General features: G+C 43.0%; 2 protein-coding genes across 3 annotated transcripts in view; one reads left to right on the plus strand and one right to left on the minus strand.

The window, feature by feature from the left end:
• The window catches only part of ric1 (RIC1 homolog, RAB6A GEF complex partner 1), a 28075-nt gene extending 24993 nt beyond the window's left edge, over positions 1–3082 (plus strand). For both annotated transcript variants that reach the window (XM_068573383.1, XM_068573385.1), the window contains exon 27: positions 2–3082. In XM_068573383.1, coding sequence (XP_068429484.1) covers positions 2–317 — 316 coding nt within the window. In that variant the 3' untranslated portion in view covers positions 318–3082. The remainder of the gene's footprint in view (position 1) is intronic.
• LOC137783451 (endoplasmic reticulum metallopeptidase 1) lies at positions 3005–20939 on the minus strand. Its single transcript, XM_068573386.1, has 15 exons — positions 20612–20939; positions 18237–18541; positions 16374–16501; positions 16120–16225; positions 15219–15365; positions 14982–15074; positions 13030–13242; positions 12593–12813; positions 10220–10394; positions 9627–9817; positions 9189–9341; positions 8501–8703; positions 8272–8387; positions 7428–7591; positions 3005–6889 (listed from the first exon to the last, which is right to left on the minus strand). Exons 1-15 carry the CDS (start codon positions 20884–20886, stop codon positions 6713–6715), a joined length of 2667 nt encoding a protein of 888 aa, XP_068429487.1. The 5' UTR covers positions 20887–20939; the 3' UTR covers positions 3005–6712.
• Positions 20940–21505: the final 566 nt, after the last annotated feature.

Below are 21505 nucleotides of genomic sequence, written 5' to 3' on the forward strand. Positions count from 1 at the left end.
GCCTCGGATACAAACCGTTTCTAAACCTGGTCCAGCCACAGCTACAGGACTTGATGGATTCGGCTGCTGAGCAGGTGCAGCCCGAGGCCTTCCAGGCCAGCAGCCAGAGCTTGAAGCTGGGCGGCCCTGAAGGGCTGGGAGGTACCGCAGCACCGCGGCCGGAGGACAGCAGAGGAGCCACGGCTCCGCTGGGCCTGGCCCTGCCCTCCCTCGAACCCCCCGGTAGTTTCCCCCGGCCCCCCTCTGAGGATTGTCCTCCTGAACAGACAGAGGAGCAGGGAGAGGAGGAGGGAGCCTACGACTGCACCTTGTCCTGAAGCCTGAAGCCTCCTCCGGACTCAAACCTGTGAACGAGAGAAAGAGAGGAGGAGGAAGCAGCAGCAGTTGCTGAACCAAAATACTATATTTTTTGTGTGTGTGTGCGTGTGTGTGTGTGTGCGTGTGTGTGGGCATAGAAAGTACCTCTCCTGCAGGTACTTACATCGGTCAGTATTATCCACTCTTCAGATTTGCCCCTTGTCTTGACTCGAGCTCCTGTGATTACTACCGACAGAGAGACACACCCAAAGACTCACTCAGCCAGTGACAGGATGCCGTCTGATGGTTCTTCTCACAAGCCTCCCGTATGTCAGTTTGTGCGGTTATGCATCCTGTTGTGGTGTTTGGAAGCTGTAGACCAGCACAGGAAAAGCACCAGGCTTTTTTTATTATTTTATTTTATTTCAAAACTGATGTTTTGTCTGCGTATCTTTTGTTTGACACTCATTCGGGTGCAACTGGAGACTTTTTTTTTCCTCTCTTGGCCAGACAAAAACCTCAATTGTTTCCTTTTTTGTTGAACGCAAACGGTTTAGGATCAGTTCAAAGACGACGACGACAACAAAAAACCTAAGTGTATTTGCATCAGCGTCACGCTACATTGCTAAGCTACATGTAGAACAAAGTTCGAGTCATGATGCTCTCATGTGTCTGAGCCTAAAGTGCAGTGTGCAGTTTGGTTTATGTGCACAAGAGGTGTTTCATACTTTCATACCTCATATGATTTAAAGATATTTTGTGATACTTTTTTCAATAATGTAACAGTGTACAAGATAACATTATTTTTCTATCAATTACAGCTTGTCCCTCTTGAATCTCCCTGTAAAAAAAAAAAAGGTATGAATTCTATGTAATTCTTGAGAAGTGACGACCTTAAGATTTCTAAGAAAACGAATCCACTGTTGTGAGTGCAGAATAGTTTCTTACCACTGATCAACAACACCTCTGTTCATGTTGTTTTTGTTTTTTTTTCCACACGCCAACTCTGTTGAAGGGCAGTCTGAGCCAGAATCAGCCCGTCTGATCTTCTTCATGCGGTCCAGATTTTAGACAACAAGCAGATCAGTGTTAAGCTTTCCCCCAGTGAGTCGATTTAAGGCCGTGCTGTAGTGCAGCACTATTAAAAACCAAATCATGACGCTCATAAACACACATTTAGGTTTCGGTCTCCATCCTGGAGATACAAAGTGTTTCCTATCATCAGCTTTGCAAATTGTTGTTGTTATTAAAGCCAGCCTCCTTAGACGTTGTACCTGTCCATCATGTAAAGAGCATCATGTGATCTCTTCAGTAATGGAACCGCTGACATGTCGGTATCGTGTTAAAGAGAGGATGAGATGGATTAAGTTGTGGCTTTGGTTGTGTAATGGAAGAGTTGTTGTTTGAATTGACCCTCAATGATTGATGAGGTTGTTTTTTTTTTATTACTTAATCCAGCCCAATATGCATATCACATCTCTGCACTGCTTGCGGCAATGAGTACCGATTTGTGTGCTTCTGTGTGGAAATCTAAATGTGTGTACCACATCGTATTGAGGACGCCTCGACATGTTTGGTGACTTTCATCTCATGAAAATGGATTTGATAGTGTTATTCCTCATTATTATTTCTATTATTTATTGGCATCATAGCTGAGTGGTAATTACTTAATTGATTCTGTGTTGGTTTTCATGACTGATAACACACTTTCCCCCCTTTTAGTTAATCAAAGTCATGTGTTGTCTCTACTGCAGGCACTAAAAGGTTCATCATTCAGTATTATATTGTGCAATGTATTGAAATGTTACTCAGCTTTATTTCCTATGTTCACTACTTCCCCCCCCCCCCAGCTGTTTGCTTTTTACTTTTCATGATTGACCAAATCATTTTATAGATGCATCGTATACTTGAGTCAGGTGTGGCGATCTGTTGACGTTTTGACTCTTCAGTGGTTTCAGTTTACTCTGAATTGCCCGTTGTGCTAGAACACTTGCTATTCACGAGAGGGCAAAACGATGTACCGTCGCCACTCGTCACGAATCCTGTCGCGCCCTCGTTCCAGTGGGCTCGTCTCCACTCTGAACTACGGCCACACCGCTGCTCCGCTGTACGCTTAAACTGACTTGAAAAGGGTGCCGCGACGAACCAAAGACTTTACGTCCAGAGGCCTTCTGTTTCAACTGGTTGTTTCAATTGAGCGCTTGGCTTTTTATGCAGAGGCCGGAAAGGAACATCGCACTACCGAAGCCCATCCCTCTTAGTGGGAACGCAACCATTGATGCTCAAAACTAGTGCCGACGGCATATAAGACAATTTCCTACGGAAATGAATCTTTCAGATTTTTTTTTTCTTCTCTTTCCTGTGTGTGCGAGGAGCGTCTTGTGGTACTCGGGGGTCTCGCTCACTCAGCGGTGGACGGCGCTCCCTCTCTTCTGTGTACAGTTGCAAGGTTTTGCCTGGTTCCTGAGTAGTTTTATTTCTGGGGTGGCAGCAGCAAACATCCTCAATGCAGTGTAAAGATACTCTCTTGTACATTTGCCTTTTCTACTCATGGTTGGTTTTATACTTCCTTTTTTTTCCTTTTCTTGTACATAAAGACCAATAAATTATTTTTTAAAATGTAAATTTGCCCTTTTCTTAATTATAATCCGATCTGCTGTGTGTACATGAGGCAAAATGACACATGTTGTAAATAGAACAATGGTAATGTAATATAATAAACATTTTAATTGCTGTACAGGTGCTAATTTAAGCTCTTTTTTGCATAAATCATCCCAGCCATCCAGTAGATGGATACCCTGTTGCCAGATCAAACCCAATAATCCCAACTGTTGGATCACCTCATTCTTATTGACAACAAATATGCATTTAAAAAAAAAAAAAAATTACTTTTTTAAATTGTGAAATGAATCAAAAAGAACATTTTAGTCTTTCAGAACAAAAACTGAACAGTTCAGAAATAGACATGGGTGAAGATGTTGAACCAAAAATACAATTCAGGTAACTAACCACTGTTAAGAAATTAAACATCTTTAAAAAAAAAAGAAACTGGACGACCATTAACAGGCATTAAGACATTTTAATGTGTATCCCAGAATAGATTTCAGTTAGTGTGTCAAAACACACTGCGCAGCGCTTTGTCAGTCTTCACTGAGTCACATTAATATATTAAGATTCTGTCACAAACGATTAGAATTAACTTAACTCTTAAAAGAGTTTGTTTTATTTGCGTTAAGCTTCAGTGGGAGCACCGTCGAGGAGTCAGACTCCTCCTGCTCCGTCCCACATTTACAGCAGTTCCTCCCCTGGCTTTGTGCTTTTCATAAAAACAAACACACCTCTTGTTATTCATCTGTCGTCCACGGTCATGTTATCACTATAAACAAAACTCTAAACAATACGGTCAGATGTCTGCGACGACTGGTTAGTTTGAAACTCTGGTGGCCTCTGAACACCCTGTTATGAGGGTGGAAACATGAAAACGCTGAATATATCTGAAATAAATCTCTTTTAAACTCATTGTCCATGCTTTCCTCCAGTCTTGGACTGAATTTAGACACTATGCCACCTTCAATATCCATTTACACTTATTAATAAAGCCTTTTCTCCCACAAACACCCTACATATCACTTTCAATAAAACAGATTTAAATCAGTGTCACCTCAAGCCGCCACAGAGCACCGATACACATCTACACACACACACACCACCCGGAGCTTTCAATTGTATCCCACTGTCTTCCTCAGCAGATGGAGCGTAGGCTACTTTAAGGACTTCTTGTTGCACATCATGCATGACAAAAAAACAGCGTAATAGGTCGACCTGTTTTCAAGTGTTATCGAAGGCTGTGATGGATTTTTAAGTTGACATTTTCCAACGGACAACAATTCGTGGGCATAAAAACTCTGTACAGTGCAGCACCTAATAGCTTGAGGACAGTACACATCGTGTGTGTCTCTGGACGCTAAATGTTAAGGCCTCCTTCATGTCGGCAGACTGACAACATGGATCACGACAACACGTGCAACAAAGTTGACGAAAGACAAGTTTGCTCAGTTGCTCTCAAGTCTTTCCAACCTGATGCCGCCTATGATTACATCTAGGAGGAGGAGTCACACCGCCAACAAGCAACTGTGCGGTATTTGTGTGGGACTGAACGCAGGGAAGGTCACTCGGATGGTTTTGATAACACACACATGCCCTTCAGATATCACGGAGCGCGTTCTGCTCACAGAGGTAGCCAGCAGACAGACGTGACGATGCTTTACAATCTATCGAAACCAATATGTCTCTGGATTATTTATCTTTTTTTAACATTACATTCTACCCAGTTTTTACAAGCGCATTACAAGGACACAAAGTGTTGATCACTGTGGAGGTAGTGGTGGCTCTGAAGGAGCCAGAGTGCTCCGTCAGAAGGGCCTGTCAGGTGATCAAATCCCACACACACACACACACACACACATCCACACATACATACACACACACACACACATACAGCTTGACAGTATATTAGGGAGAACTGTGTCCGACCAATTTTAAAGCGCAAGACTTTACAAAACAGACATTTACGCAGCGATTGGCCAGCTGTGTGTCGGTGAGAAAGGAGCAAGGGGCTCAAAACTATTCTGGAGTTTTTTTCGTTCTTGGCACAACTGTTTCAGTCACTTTTCAAAATGTTTTTTTGAGAGGAGATCACCCCCCACACCCCCTCTTGCCCCTTTCCCCTCTCTCTCGGACGCTCAGCTTTTTACTCCGCCCGACAGTGTTGCCAACAAGTCGTACAATCCACTTCCTTCCTCGCGTGACCCCGACTGCAGCTCGGTGTTTGTGGGGTCGACTGTGTGAAGTGGACACTGGAGAGGTCGTATTGACTGCACTGTGGTTGTGACGACGCAGCTCCACATGAGAGAAGTGAAATATAAGAAATATTAGCAACACAACACAAAATGAGTGAACAACAGTTACCGGTTGGAGCGGTCCGCAGCAGCACCAATGCACGATGACACGATCTGATTTTGAAGGAGAGAGAAATTACAGTAAATTTACGGTTTAGCGCCGCCTCCTCGGTGGGTTGAGCAGCTGGATGTTGCTCAACTGAAAAGTCTCCATGAGCAAAGTTGACTCACAAACTCCACCGACCACGTCGAATGACCTTACAGCTCATCCTTGATGCTTTCAGGTCTGTTTAAAGCAGATGGTATTTACGGGAATTTATTTATTTATTTTATTAGATTATTTTCTCAATTCATCATTTGCTCATCGAACTTACATTCATTGGTGCTGCTGGAGACAGCTCTTGGCACGCAGCAGAGTTTTTTTAAAGTTCAAAACCAAAGTAGAAATATGTTTACAGTAGTTGCAAATGTAAATAACCAACACTTCCACCAAGCTGACCGACACCGATGCTGTTAATGAGTGAGGCGTTGCGTTGCTGGTTTTCCCACCCAGTCACCAACAAGGCTTGAGAAATGAACCACAGGACATGCAGACACATCCTGGTTTCCCTGTGAGGTTCTCGTGGTTGAGCCCAAAATCTATGCACAGTCACTTGAATCCATCAGGCGGAAAAGACAAAGCCGTTTAAAAAGGACAAAGTTGACATTTTGATTTTAGCCAGCGGTTTTTCTTTTGACAGGTTTTCTGCCTGTGTGCCAAATTCTCTGACAATTAAAGCACGGGGCTACAACTTGCTGCAAGTCAGTGGCCGTTATTGAGGAACGATGAGCAATTTCACCGTTTACACAGAAACAAGTTGATGAGAAACAACTTTCAAAGTGTCAAAGTTTCCAGTTAAAGTCGGACGGTGGTTCAAACTAAAAACCGTTTCCCTTCCAAACGGATCCATCAGCACGTCACGGCGCCATCAGTGCAGATTGAAGTGGTGTGCAATGTCTGTGATTCTAGTCTGAGAAGAGGCCCAAGTGGTCTGCTGATAAAGAGAGAGCAGGGGGAAGTAGAGCCATGCGACGTTATTCGTTCAGGAAGCATGAGAGAGGCAGAACAAGAGGAAGTGCGAGTTAGATGGATTGAGTAAAGCAAAAAGGCACAACCGATTGAGTAAAAAAAAGAAACGTAACCCCTTTTGTTTCACTAACGCAGCAGTGAGCACGAGGCTCGCGGTGGCCGGCGCGTCAGTCGTTGAGTTAGTCAGTTTGTAAGCCGTCTGATCGGCTTACCGTGCGTCCTCCTGCTCGGTTAGCTACTAAGCTACTGACACAGTGATGTGGGGTCTCTCAGGCCGGCTGGAAGGGAGCGGGAATGTGTGTTGAAGCGTGCGTTTGCGTCAGAGAGAAAAGGCGTCAGGGCTCATCCTCAGTATTGTTCCTTGAAATCTTTTCTGTCTGTCTGTCTTCGGGGGCCCCTGCAACCCTTCAGCACTTCTGGGCTTCGGCCTCTGCGATGCGAGGCATCCTCAGTATCGGTACATGTCGTAGGTACTGACCCAAGAGGAAGGAAAAGCCCATGTGGGGAACCTGTGGAGGATTTCCTCCAGTGGAGCAGTCCTACTGTCTTCGCCGAAGAAATAGTGGGAGGAGATAGCAACAGAGATCATCCCCTCGGGCCCTGATGGGTCCGGGTCCCTGGGAGGCTGCCGGAGGGGGAGAAGGACATGAATGTCAGCACGGACAGTTAACGTGCGAGAGGGCCAGAACCAGACCAGCAGTTTTTACAGGAACCTAGAAAAATGACCTTGTCTTTAGCTTTATCAAGCGGCACGTGTTTTAGCTCATGCAAAGGATTTTAACGGAGACTTTAAAAGGTCATGAGTTGGAAACGCAACCAACGGAATCGTTAATACAGATTTTAAAAATCTGAAGGTTTTCATAAGATGCTGTGTGGTGCTATGAGCTTATCTCCTTCAGACATCACTGACTGAGGTAATAAAGTGAAACTATGCTGAAATAAAAAAGCGTCACTGGATTTAAAGTCTGTCAAACGAGCAGCAGAAACCTGAGGATTTATATAAGATCGTGGCCAATAAAAAACATCTAATAAGAATAGTTTGAAGTGTTTGGAAACAGTTAATCAAGTCACAGAGAAGATCTCTCTCTCTCTCTCTAGAAAAATATAATAAATACATAACAGAGCAGCAACATGAAGTACAAAAAGGACACCGCCGACAGTACCTGTATTTCAAACCAGAAGATCCATGTGGGGGCGTCGAGGCCGTGGGAATAGAAGACAAAATATTCCCCGCTCAGGTCGAACTGAGGGGTCCCGTCCCCAAAGGACCAGGTGGAGAGGCTGGCTCCTCGATGAGGCATCAGATAAAGGGACATGTGGCTGGGACCTGAGCACGTACACACCAAGATTGGCCAGTTGGAACATGAATGCATCACATCGATGACAGTGACTGTACTTCAATGGTCAAAGACTTTACTTGGCACCAGAAACCCCAAACTGGTGCATCAATATTCATAAAGTCACACCCTTGTATGTGTAATGTTGCACTGCACCCAAGTGTCGGAGCATATCACATTATCTCTGCCCAGTTTTTACTAAAGTGGAGATTTAGTTTTGAAGCCAATATGGTGGAGTTGAGATGTCCTTAAAGAGAAACATTCAAACTTGAACATTTACATTGGCCAAACTCCTGCAGCGACAGAAGGTCTGAGATGATTAAAAGCTTCTGAAAACCAACAAAATGGGCGTCATGGTGAGACTAACTCATATTTGCAAGATCAAGGCTTAACTTTCAATCAGTAATTGAATGTTTCAAAATCTCTCTGCAGACTTAATCTCAGTGCTGATGTAATCTCTTCATCCCAATTGATGTGTCACCGGATAGTTTCCGTACACGCAGCCAGCTCAGTGAATCTGCTTCTGTCATCAGCCAAGATTTGTCTGGACTGCAATTTGGTGACATTTTTTTTTATTGTTTTATCTCTGCCAGCAAATCCTTAAAAGGAGTACGGTTGTGTTTTTTCGTGTAGCGTCTGTATTGATCTGGCCACATAAAGTGCACCTGACCTTTCACACTGAAGGTCATCTTGATCGTCCCCCATCTGGTCTCCTCTCTGGTCAGCAGGCTGAACTCAATTGGAGCGCTGGGAGAGACTTCTGGGACAGGAACGTACCAGTTCTTCCTGCAAATACACCAAAGTACTTGCTATGAAGAAGAATATAAAATAGGAAAGACAATCTACACATTGAGGACAAGTCAAGCACATGCTGTCGGCTCCGTGTGTGTGTTACTGACTTGCTGAGGAACTTCACGGGCAGAAACCAGGGGTAGCCACAGAAGGGTCGGTCCTCTCGGCAGCTGGTGCGAATGCTGTTGTTGATCTCGGGGATGTGGGGTGTGATGTACTGCATGCCCGTGAAGTCGAAACTGTTGATCCACAGACCCGAGTCCTGGCTCTCCACCTGGCCTTGGAGATTGTGGAAGGTCCGTGTTGTATGCTGGAAGAGGATATAGCACTTTTTTTTTTAATTTACTTCTTTCCAGCACTCATTTCCCTCCAACATGCCTGGTTCTGCGGACGTTTTACCAAACGAGTTTCCGCTCTTGCCAGAATGACTTCAGGGTGTTTCTCTGATATTTACATCAGCAGGTGGAGGATTGGAATCGGAGCACTTTTATCCAACCAACAAAAACACATGCAGAGACGCAAGAGTCATGTGTTCACTGACCCAGTTACAAAAGAACAAGCTCTGTAGGGGCGTTGGACTTCACCTGCTCCCAACAAGACATTTGAATCATGCCAGCAGGGGCTGCACTGCAGGATAGTCAGTTGAGGCCAAACTATGAACTTCAGCTACTTCTGCAGGAGCCGCATTAAAAGTGTTACGTTGGGTTTTTCCCACCATCTGTTTCCCATTTTTATCGCAAAACCAGTAAAACATCTTTAAAATCTCAAATAAGAGAAAGAAAAAGAAAGAAGAACCTGCAGGAAGACTCGTTTAGGCCGCGGGCTCTGTGGACTGGCTGAATAAGGAAAGAGGAGGCCGCAGGACACCAACAGGAACGTGATGGTGAAGACCGAGGCCAGACCAGCCAGGATCCACTTAGTGCTGCGTGCCAAGTAGATGAAATGCAGCTGAGACAGAGAGAGAAATATAATGTGTTACTGGAGTAGGGGAACAATCCACAGAGCAGATTTTTATATCTATTTTACTGCCACTGAGTCAGTCAACTTCACACACACAGCCGTTGGTTTGCTTATCTGAAGTCAGACAATAAATGTCAATAAACTGCTCAAACAAAACATTGCTGTCAGAGCTTGAACATGTGGTTATTCTCTCCAGGATACATGACCATCGATGTCACAAATGTGACTTCGAGGTGAAGGAAAATTAAAAAAAAAAAAAAAAAAACGACTCACAAAGAAGGAGGAGATGAAGATGGTCGCCAGGGTGACCAGGGAGGCCATCACCACCTCGGGGGGGATCTCGGTACCACTGCGCCCCATGATGGGAGTGAAAATCTCAAACACCACCCAGATGAGGAACATGAAGTGGGTGTACGGCAACGCCAGGCCCAGCAGATAGAACACACTGTACTTCAGTGATGCTCCTGCAGAAAGATGGAGAAGTTACAGATCAAGGATCAGACCACCAGCAATCCTTTGGCTGCCGATCAAACAGTGTGCTGAAAGTATGGTACAAATGGGGATAAGAAAAGAAAAGATAAGACAAGAAAAGTTACTGAAGTAGTTGTGTGATGAATTTAAAAAAGAACATACCGATATTTCTATTTCTAGATACCAGTTTTATACAAAGAACCAAAGGGTCCACAAGTGTATGTTACATGACTTTGTTACACGTTTGCAATTGTGTTGGACTACAGATGCAAATGATCTGAAGCTATAATCTGGTACATAAAATGGTGAAATGTATGTTTGAACTGTACATGGTGCCTTTTAAATAAAAAAAAATTAAAATGCTACATTCATTGGGAGTCGAGTTGAGCGTTTACCTCGATTTTTAAATTCTTTTGCCAGCAGCAGCTTGGTGGCCAGAGGGAAGCCCACCAGGAGCATGGGCACGTAGGCCGAGCACAAGTCCTGCTGGGTCAGCCACACCAGGCTGCAGCACCACAGCAGCAAGCTCACGTCGAAGTAGAGGTCGCCCAGCTCCACCAACCGGACACCCTGCATGGAAAACACACAGACCACCGCTCAACACTTTGGCTGTATTTTGCTTTGATTAGGTGCCGAAATCAGAAAGTTGAGAAAAAATGTCATTTAATTTTGGGATTGAAATCCGTTGACGGAGAGGAATGCTGAATGTTTTTGGTCTCGGCGCTCAGCTCGTACTCGTCACTCATCACATACGCAGCCTCAGAAATGAATCACTTTAGTTAAGGAATGACAAATAGGAGCCTTATATTACACATTCACAATCCATCACAAATAATATTACGTTACACATTTCTAAAATCACTGCAATTGAGACTTATTGTGGATAAACACTAAACAGGATCAAACAATCATTATTATGACTTGGTACTTCCCAGTTGCTACAACAGGAACTTTACACCACGACCACAGTTGTCTCTTTACTGTATACTTAAACTAAAAAAGGAACACCTCGATCAATGCAGGAAGAACTCACTGACCTAATTTACCATACGTGTTCTTTACAAAGCACAACATCCTACATTTACACAAGGCAGTATTGTTCGATTTAAGTGAACATCTAGATCACTGCTTCACTAAGAGGCACTCAGCTCCTCTCCCACGTTGCCTTTTGGGTGAATGATTTGCCAGCTCTCATATAAAACACACACACACTCACTCACACACACACAATCTGCAGTGTACGGTCTCACATTCCTGCCAGACAATAAATCCCCATGTGAAGCTCTGAATAGCAGATTCTGGTCGTGCTTGACGTGGGACAACCACACAGATCATTCTTTGGGATTCAACGCTCTACTTTTGCAGGCCAAGTGGTAACTTTTGCTGTTAGCTGCTTCAGAATCATTGTGGTTGAACCAGATCAGTGTCTCTCAAACAGGGGGACGTGTACCAGTGCAAAGGGGCACTTTGGCAGTTGCCAGGGAGTATGTGCAAATATTGTGATAGCTAACGGGATGAAATAGAATTTATGACTTTAAAAAAAAGAAAATCAACATATAGAGTTAGCTGTAACACCTGAATGATGCATTTGCTCAGTGCTAAAAATGATATCCAGTTTAATCATTTAGCTATTATTAATAAACATAAATTAGCACACGTGGAACATCTCGCAACAAAGGTTGGAAACCGCTGAACCAGAGCACCAAATTATCACCCAATCTGTTGACATTTGTAGAGTTTATTTTATTTCCTTCAAGGAAATAAAATGTCTGCTTGTATCTCGACGCTTTTGTCAATGAAAATACAATTTTAAAAAAAAGGTCAAAGATAAATAGCGCTTTGAATAAAGATTCTGTTCCCCTGGAGATTAAGGTCTCATGTGGCGTGGCACAGAGGTTAGTCTGTGTCCTTTCTGGAAAGTGGCCATGGAAAGCTGGAGTTCTTATTGTGGTGACCTTCAGATGAAAGTGCACCTCTGTGGTTGTTTTAATCTAAAATAAATGCTTATATGTACTACATGTAATACAATATGTTAATGGAATTGCAGCTACGAGGATCGGCTTTACTATCAGCAGGTAGAGATGTGAACATTTGATAGTTGGAGCGAGACATGTCAATGCGTTTCAGCATTAGACACCATTTGGTGAAGGATCATGTTCTGAGAGATGACTACAGAGCTGCTGTTCTGAAATCACCATGAAGGAAAAGGATCCGTCTTGCTTTCCCCTCTCTGCACTTTAATCCCCATTAAATGTGAGCTCAGCGAGTCAACATGAGATGTTATGCTCAAGTAATGATGCCCTTAAACGATAAATAAAAATGCAATGGAGGAAAGGACTTATGAGTTGAGATGATCATTCTGAACCTCAGACAAAGTCTACAAAAATTCAACAACAAGAATGGTTAGATATCAATCAAAGTCAAGCCGGTAGACATTCTTTCAGCCTCGACAGAGTAAATATGTGAACACTCACCTTTGGTCTAGACCTTTTGGGGTCTATGCTTATTCGCTTTCTTGCCAAGAGACATGTACTTATTTATACTTTGAAATTCATATAAATGCATGTAGAATATTTTTACACTGGAATAAACAATAATCAAATGCAAAGACAGTTATTTAACAACATGTTTGGGAGTATAGTTTATAGAGTGTTACAGTCACAACCGGCCCTTTAAGGCCGACCATAAGCTGATGTGGGTCCAACACGTGAGAATGAGTTTGACACCCCGGCTTTAAAAGGAAGCCCGACAATGAAAACTCCACTTACTCCGTAGTACAAGTTCTTGGCCAGCGTGTGAATGAGGATTATCTTGCCCATGGCGGCGCTCCCGTACAGGCAGATTGAGGCGTAGAAGTGGGTGTACCAAAACATGGAGCGGCCCAGCAGAGTGACGAGCAGAGCAACAATCAGAACCGACATCAGGGTGACGAACCAACTCAGGACCGCTACCCCGGTGGCGTAGGCCAGGTCTCGAGCATATCGGCCACCTAAGAGAGATGGAGATGTAAAAAAAAAGAAGGTAAATGAGGATCGAACACAAACTCGAACTCTTCTACAAAGATGATTAAATGTCAACTTGGATTTGGCCCCACAGGTATGTGTTGGACTAGTCTAATCTTACAGTTTGCACGAAAAACATTTGAATAAGCCACAAAGCAGAACAAAACACACACACACATCCAGTGCAGGAAACGGCGACCTACCCCCATTGCCCGGACGTGAGGCTTTCTTGGCCAGATAGAGAAAGGTGGCCGCGGCCACCATGTAGTTCAGGATGGTGCCGACACGGGCCGGGTAGGCCACCACCACGACGCCCAGCAGGTCAAAAAACACCATGTTCCCATGTCGATACTCAGAGGAATCTGCCAGCTTCTCTGAGTTGACCAGGTACCTCAGGACCGCCAGGATGTTGTCGCCTGAAAACAGGAAGCGAGTTCCAAGGTGAAGTGGTTCAAAGCGGACACGTTACACAAGAAAACGGTTTCTTTTGGCTGCGTTGAGCAAAACGGAGGCAGGACATTGATTTCAAACCACAACTGTATACAATCAGAGGAAGGAAAAGGGTAATATGACTGAATGTGAAGGGGATGACTTCTTATGACAAGAGAGACGCATCCTTTATAGAGCTGACACATCACACGCAGGAGACGGTTTATTGATGACTCAGATAACCTTCTGACCAGCAGAGACAGGCGACACTGAGGGAGGTCTTTGTCACTACTGTACGCTGCTCAGACAGTATTTTATGCAGCAAATAGGCCATGTGCTTGTGAGCACTGCGGGAATACTAAACAAGATTGTACTCACACAGTGCTCAGTAAATGAAGGTGTTTTACTGTGAAAGTCATATTGTACCACAAAAAACACAACAATTCTCTTTACACAACTCTACTATTATTATCTTTCATGACGATGATGTGTGCAAGTCTGATTTATAGATTAAAATGGCCTCCTATTGTTATACAACAGGTACACTGCAGTATATGGGACACAAAGTGGACTCCATGGCTACAATCATGATGTTGAATGTAGATGAACAATCTGGCTACTTGAAGGCTCGGTAATCGGTCGCTGTGTGAGTTACTGCCGCCCAAGGACAAGTTTCTTTTATCTGAGCTGCTCTATGTACTGCTGCCTGCATGTCTGCACAGTTAAAGACACACACACACACACACACACACACACACACACACACACACACAAGGCTCCATTGTTCTTTCGCCTGGTAAGCTCACTGTGGCCTGAAAGTGTAAACAACCGAGTACAACATCTACTTGTTCATGTTGGGTTCACTGCTTCGCCAAAACGGTTCTGCTTTACGATTCACCCACAACTTTTCTCTGAATAAATACATAGTATGTAATCATTTTATTCCACATTTAACATATAATGCCATGCTCTTGTTTATATATCTACATGATATCTTCCTTAAAAACAGATTTTAACAAAAGTGAAGCTACATTAGAGCAATGCTAGCCCCCACTTTGGCTGTGAAAAAAGAGATCTGAATGATGGGGTTTGACTAAAAAACACAGCAGAGCTACTGGTGCATCTCCCTCCTCCACTTCCCCTGTGCTGCATCTATTCTCAAACTTACAAATCTGTTCTGCCTCCTTCGACAGACTAAAACTACTTTCTACCTACCTCGAAAATCTCACTTTCTCTCCCCAATAATGCATGCCTTTGACTGTCAGTTCCTATACACAGAATGAGAGGAGAGATGTCCAGCAGCTGCTGAGGTAGGGAGGAAAGATGCCAACTGTCTCAGGTTTTTAGTGCTGACTGACTGGATTATCTGCTAAGTAAAGCAAAAACAACAGCTAGTACAGTAAAAGGCTGAGGCTGCAATGTATGTATGCATTTCTTTGTTCTCAAGGAAATGATGAGATCAGCAGTGTTGACCAGTCTGTAAGTGGGGGATAATGCATAAAAAGGACAAAAGTGTTTGTCTCTGTGACAAAAAAAAACCCATTGGCAGCCCTTTTTGCCTTCTGCTGCAGTGACCGCTCTCTCCTTGACATCCAGACACACCCACTAGCTAGCACCAGCTATTTGCAATGAATGCAGTAAAAAATAAAAAATAAAAGCACAAGATGACACCTATTTGAGTTTTTGTGCATACACATATACGTAGATGCATGTGTGTGTTGCTTACCAGCTCTCTGTATCGAGTCCGTCAGGATCCGGTCAGAAGTGTCGTACTTGGTGTGATAGATGAAGCCGTTTTCAATGAAAGCCAGATCAATGCCTGCAAAAGATGAAGTACATGTATGCACAAAATCAGAGAAAGTACTTTTGCTTTGTAAATCTATCAGCCGACTTTGATGCAGAAAGGCTCCATACTTCTGTTACTAACTTCTATACTGTTATCCAAAGACTGTTTCTTCTTTACCTGGGATGTTACCAAAGTCTCTGTAGATGCGGAAGTCAGTGTCAGAGGGGATGATGCCACTCTGAAAGACCTCCTGGCCGACAACAGAGGCAAAAGGGTGTTTGGCTGCATGAACGTAGGCCTGGACCAGCCACGGGTTCTCTGGCCCTTAAGGGAAACAGGAGAAGGCTTTTAGGATGATTTACATATTGGATTTCACTTTCATAGGTTTTATCACAGAGAAGAATTATTCTGTAGAAGGCGATGCATTATGAGGGTTTTAAATCCCTGTTTCTTGCCCTTTGTGGTTTTGGTAATGTAGGCTTTTAAGCTTGTTAGATTGATACATTATTAGTTATTAATTATCAGTTGTGCCAAGTACTTGCATCACATAGTGTCTTTTATATAAATACAATGTTACAGGCACCTCAGGGACCATAATCAGGCAGCTAGTAGTCAATAGACAAAAAGATAAGGGATATTGGAAGTCTGCCAAAGGTAGATGGGTGGAGACATATATTGTAGATACATAATGCAAAACATATTTTCTTTATTGCTCAATAGGTTGATCTGATAAATGTCACAACATACTGAAAAACATTGATCATCGTTTCCGAAAGCCCAATTACGTCATTCAAATGTCTTTTTTTTTCTCCGCAACTCAAAAATATTCAGATTAATGTGAAATAGGAGTAAAGAAACCAGTAAATATTCACATTTTAGAAGCTAGAAACAGATCATTTATTTTCTTTAAATAAAAACCTATACAAACCAAATAATTTATTGTCAAAATGGTTACCAGTTATAGTCATATGTGACAACTATTGGTTTAATCATTGCAGCTAAATTTGCATATACAAAACAAACAAAATGCCACCAAAAAAATAAACCACAAACTGAAGCAGTTTGTTTAGTACGGTACCTGTCTGAAAAACAACCTCCTTGCCCCCAACACCTGCAGCCTCCAAGTTAATAAAGGCTCGCACCTGTTTGGCCCAGGGATGCTGAGTAATGAAACCGTGACTGGCCTACGGGGAGACAAGGATTAACAACATCAAAGAGTCAGAGAGAACGTAAGAATGTAACAGTGGAAATAAGAGACACTAAGGTAGGTGAAATGTTTTAAATAAAATGACAATCCAAATTGTGAAACATGTGCCAGACACTTCAGTTTACCTGAAGGACAGTTTCCTCTGCCCCATTAAAGAGGAAGACAACTCCATGATGAAGAGGAGTAGATTGGTTGGCCAGAGAATGGAGGACCTCCAGCATAACTGCACAGCTCACTGCGTCATCACTGGCACCTAAGACAAGGAAACCAGTGTGTGTGTCAATGCCTAAAACTTTCTCCTACTTGCCTTACACATTTGTATCAGGCTACAGAAGCTTAGCTTGGTCTGGCATTCACACAGAGACATGCACTCGTAGATCACCCAACTGTCCTGAGATTGAGACTAAAACGCATACAGCTGATCAGAATAAAAAGGGAGTCGGGTCTGAGTGCAAACATGAGAAGAATGTGACTAGCTGGTAACAACCCAGCTCCCTGACTGCTTGTATAATGGTGAGAGCACAAAGAAACAAAGGGGTAATAATGAGAAGAAAAGAAAAGAGCATGTGAACCGGGCATGTGATGCAGAAAGATTAGACAGGTCAACACAATTCAGTGGGAATAAATGTGAAGACAGGGGGGGGAACTCTGAAAGATCAGAGTCATGTGCTCCAGCTTTATGGATTGAATGCGTTTAGGAGGTGGGGTTGGGGGTGGGGGCCTGTTCACTGTCTGCCTGGGTACCATTAGGCGCACCCGGCGCTGCCAAATATGCCAGCGACACATTAATCCTAGTCCCCAAAAAGCTCTGTGAGAGCTCCGAAGAGGGCGAGTACAAATCAAAGCCTGAACACTTTACTTTTGCGCTTTGAACCAATACAAAGAACTTTGACCTGGATAACCAGTTTGCCTTGCTGACCGTGTTGGCGCTGTAGCTCCATTAAACATATGTGGGAAAAAATACGTGCAAGACACTACGCTACCCGAGTTACTTTTCTTTTTTCACATTATTATTTTAAGATTGAACAAGGGTTAAGAATTCTAAGAAATCAAAGGCATTTCAAGCAGCGGGGGACATGGACATGTGTGTATCTTCCAGGTCCACACCTCTTGGATACATTTTCTGTTGCTGGTGAGACTGTGTGTGCACATTTGTATGTGCACACACAGCTACGTGGGGAAATACGGGTGTGTCTACCCAACGGGCTCAAGGGTGTGGAGTGAAACGGTTAGACAAAGAAATCATGACTACTTAATATGCAATCTATCATCAACAAACACTGTTACTATAGTGCATTCTAGCTGTGAGCCCCTGATTGCTGCGTAGAGCAATTAAGAAATCTACATTTTTTGGATTGGCTCAATTTCACACATGACTACAGCGCACATTGGACACAAATGAGTATTATTATCATCATAAAACACCTAAGGGCTTGCATGCTTCAAACCCCTAGCTTGTGCACACTGTGAGAAAAAGAGCTGCAGCCATGCTAGCAACTCTGAGAGACTGCAGTGCAGAGATGCTTAAAGCTATATATGCTCACATCAGCATAAAGGTATTTGGTCATAAACTAAAGTATTGGACAAATCCAACCTGATGTCGGCGCTAGATTAAAAATTAAGAGATCAAAGTTTACGATTCCTTCTATAGGGACCATGAATGCCTGAGCCAAATTCCACAGCTAACCACCCAGTCAAGCTATTTCCCTGTGTACCAAAATGAGAAACCACAAATTTGAAATGTTTGATCAGCAGATTTGAGAAGTTGAAGAAGAGAGATGTGATCAGATACGCAGATGTTTATTCTCCTTCATTTATTTAAAGCTTGACATTTGAAAGTATTTTTCTTTGAAGCATGCAAGCCCTTAGGTGTTTTATGATGATAATTCAAGTTGGTTTTCTGCATGCAAATCACTTTCAGTGCCTTCAGTAAGCGCTCACATTCAGTAGTCAGTTGTCTGCAAGAGAAGGAGGACATATTTGTCTACCTGGACTGCTGGCCACTGTGTCAAAGTGGCAGTTGGCTAGCATGAGATGCTGCGTCCCACCTTTGGGCTCTAGCCTGACAGCAATGTTGGTGACACGGTCATAGAAGCTGGTGAAACCTCCGAGAAAGTCAATGGAGAAAGTGCCGGTGGGACGCTGCACATCTACGGTGAGCTGATGGTGTCCCGCTGCCGTCTCCACCCGAATCTTCTCAATCTGCTCCAACAAATAGCCCACCGTCAGGACTTCATTCTCCGGGCTGCCCACTGGACGAGGGCCGACGCTGGTGATCTGCTCCAAGTGCCGTCTGAATTGAGAGAGAAGAGTGAAATGATCATTTTGTAATTCTGTTTGATTGCAAACTGACAGAAAACCAAGCCACAAAATTATAGCATATCCTATGAATGACCTGCAGTTAAATGCTTCCGTTAAAGACAGTGTATGTATGTATGTATGTATGTATGTATGTATGTATGTATGTATGTATGTATGTATGTATGTATGAGGTCACAGTCGATGGTTTTATTTTAAACCTACCTTGGGGTTTAAAAACTTATACTAGGCTGAATATGTATCACTGTGCTTGCTGTGTGAACATAGTTCAGATATCTTCACGAACTCTGGCGTTTATGTAATCGTCTTAAATGTTAGCCCATTTAAACACTGTCCTATTTTCTGGTTCATAAGCAGATAATTTGCCTCTTTTAGCATTTTATGGGGTCAGGCGAACAATTATGCGCCCCTCATTACCATTTATGAAAGGAGTGCTGGATATGATTACTGTAAAAGTATTTGTGTGAGTACTTTTTCCCAAATACTGGCAAGTTAAATTAGGTTTTATAAAGTTTATTTCACTGTATATGGTCAGAAAGAAATCTGAAAAAGCTCCTGTTAAAGAAAATTGTATCAGGCATTTTCTGATATTTTATAGATCAAAAGATTAAGGTGACAAAGATGAAAGCAGAAAAGATAGGACAACAAAAAAGTATTTGATTTTCATTGAGTTATAAAAATCAGGATGCAACATGTCTTTGTTATAAAATCCCGGTCCTGAATTGTGGCCCCTGCCCCGACCAGGTTACAATATGCCATGTTTCTGCATTACCTTGACTCCCTCAGGAGACTGAAACAGGAAATGAAGCCAAGTATCCAATATGACAAGAAAAACAAGCTTTTCATCTTTTCTTTGCAGACGCAGCAGCAGCTGTTGCTGTTTGCAGCAGATGTTCAATTAGAGCCAATGTTAGCTCCTCTGTATCTCTTTGCTTTTGCACTAGAAAGTTACAAAGTCTTCCCTGACGTTGTTTTCTTGCAGTGACAAAGTGCTACCAAATGATATTGTCTGATGCTTTCATGTAATTTTTACAGCAACATAAAAGGCTTTGTTTTATGATGAGGCTCATACTTCAGATAAGTATGTGCAGGACATGGACTCCTGAAAGCTACGATTGTGACCAGAGAAGCTCGGAGCTCTAAATCAGTTCAACGCAGCATGCCGGACTCATTTAATGGAGCAACCAGCCAATTGATGGTAAATCCCTTCGTCCAGCACTTTGAAGAGATCAGCAGCAGCAGCAATGCAGACCTCAGATTCACTTTCATAATCTGAAAATCTGATAAAAAATGTTGCGCTGTTAAGCTTTTAAATCTAAAATGTTACAGCTTCTTGGAGTGAACAGAAGGTTGAATGTTTTTTTTAAAATTTGTATGTATATATATATATATATAATAGTCATGCAGGCTGCTAAACAAAGGTTAGCAGTGTTGCTTTTTTTTAGTTGATTTTCTAAATCGTCACATAGAATGACAGCTCATATAAATCGATGTATCCTCAATGGCTGATGTCGAAAATCAGAGTAGAGTCAGCCCAAAGAGAGTCAGATGATATAGAGGAAACAGAAAGTCAAATGACTGAAATCATTGATAGCCCTCTTCCTTTACTTTAATATGTGCGTGTGCGTGTGTGTGTGTGTGTGTGTGTGTGTGTGTGTGTGTGTGTAATGCATCCATTGTAATGTCTTAACATGTAATGCATTTTAGACTGCCTTTGAGGATGAGATATTGATACATATAAATTGCCATGGGTTTCCTTACTTGATAATAGGTCAACTGGGTGTGCTTTTTTTTTACAGGTTTATGCAGGAGATTTATGGGTCCCTCTTCTCTCCTGTGTAAAACTCGTCCAACCATTACACATAGTCCAAACACCTGTCTGTGTGCTACCTTGGAGGGAACAGGTGGAGGTGGAGGGGAGGGGGCACCCGGTAGTGGTTTCTAGGCGGGTCTGTTGCTAAACTAGAGGAAAGGTTAGCCGGGGCTCAGATAGCCAACATATGAAGACTAAAGAGTGCTACAGGAAGTATGGTACTAAACTCACCTGGCTCTCAATGCGTTGAACTCGCCGGTTGGCTTCCCAATGATGAGCTGCTGTAGCGACAAATGGACAAGTCCCCACAGCACCAAAATAAACACAGAGACCAGGGAAGCTGCCAGACCTTCCCGCAGCAGATACAGGTTCACTTCGGGCTTCCTCTTCGGGTCCCCGCTGTAGCCGTTATCGCCGCACCGGTCTCGGGAACCGTCGTTATCTTCCGCTGAATAATTCTGTATCCCGAAGGGTTTTATTCTTCTGACTGTGGTGTCGCTCTCCATTTTTGAGCCAGCGGTACATCAGCTGCAAGCGTCGCTCTCAGGCGTCGCTTTTTTCCTTCTCTGAACGACCGACGGATCGCACTGAGGGACAAATCTGAATGAGAGGGCGGGCGGCGAAGGCGCCTGAAAAATGAGAGGCAGAGGAGGAGAGATATTTTTGACAATGGTATTTGTCTCTCCCAAACGAGCAGGAGATCAAATTCACTAGATATATAGTTCGCAATTATGTCGTTGATACCTTAAAGGCATAGTTAATTCTTCTTTCTTGAAGTGCTAACTTATGGTTATTCTCATTTTACTCTTTGCAAAAAAAAGGGAAAAATGTCAAACTGCTCCTTTAAAATGAACTCAATGAACCCCGCTGTGCAAGTAGCAGCAACGTGTACAAAACATATACAAGCTGAAATAAAAACAAGGCTAGAATTGTTTGTCTATAGATAGATAGATATATTTATACTTTATTCATCCCCACTGGGATATTTGTTTGTGGCAACAGCTCGCAAAGTTACATAGAAAACACTAAAATATTAGGTATGAAAAAATCTCTCTCTCTCTCTCTCTCTCTCTCTCTCTCTCTCTCTATATATATATATATATATATATATATATATATATATAT

The sequence above is a fragment of the Clinocottus analis genome, unplaced genomic scaffold (assembly GCF_023055335.1).
Source record: "Clinocottus analis isolate CAN_PGR_092001 unplaced genomic scaffold, fCliAna1.0.p SCAF_13, whole genome shotgun sequence".
Lineage (NCBI taxonomy): Eukaryota > Metazoa > Chordata > Actinopteri > Perciformes > Cottidae > Clinocottus > Clinocottus analis.

What these genes read in the sequence shown, in the direction of transcription:
- LOC137783451 (XM_068573386.1), bottom strand. Translation starts at nt 20,886, where the DNA reads ATGGAGAGCGACACCACAGTCAGAAGAATAAAACCCTTCGGGATACAG. An exon ending in CTAAACGAGTCTTCCTGCAG is followed by an intron (nt 8,704 to 9,188) that starts GTTCTTCTTTCT and finishes ATCCTCTTCCAG; the next exon opens with CATACAACACGGACCTTCCA. An exon ending in CCCGTGAAGTTCCTCAGCAA is followed by an intron (nt 8,388 to 8,500) that starts GTCAGTAACACA and finishes GTGTATTTGCAG; the next exon opens with GAAGAACTGGTACGTTCCTG.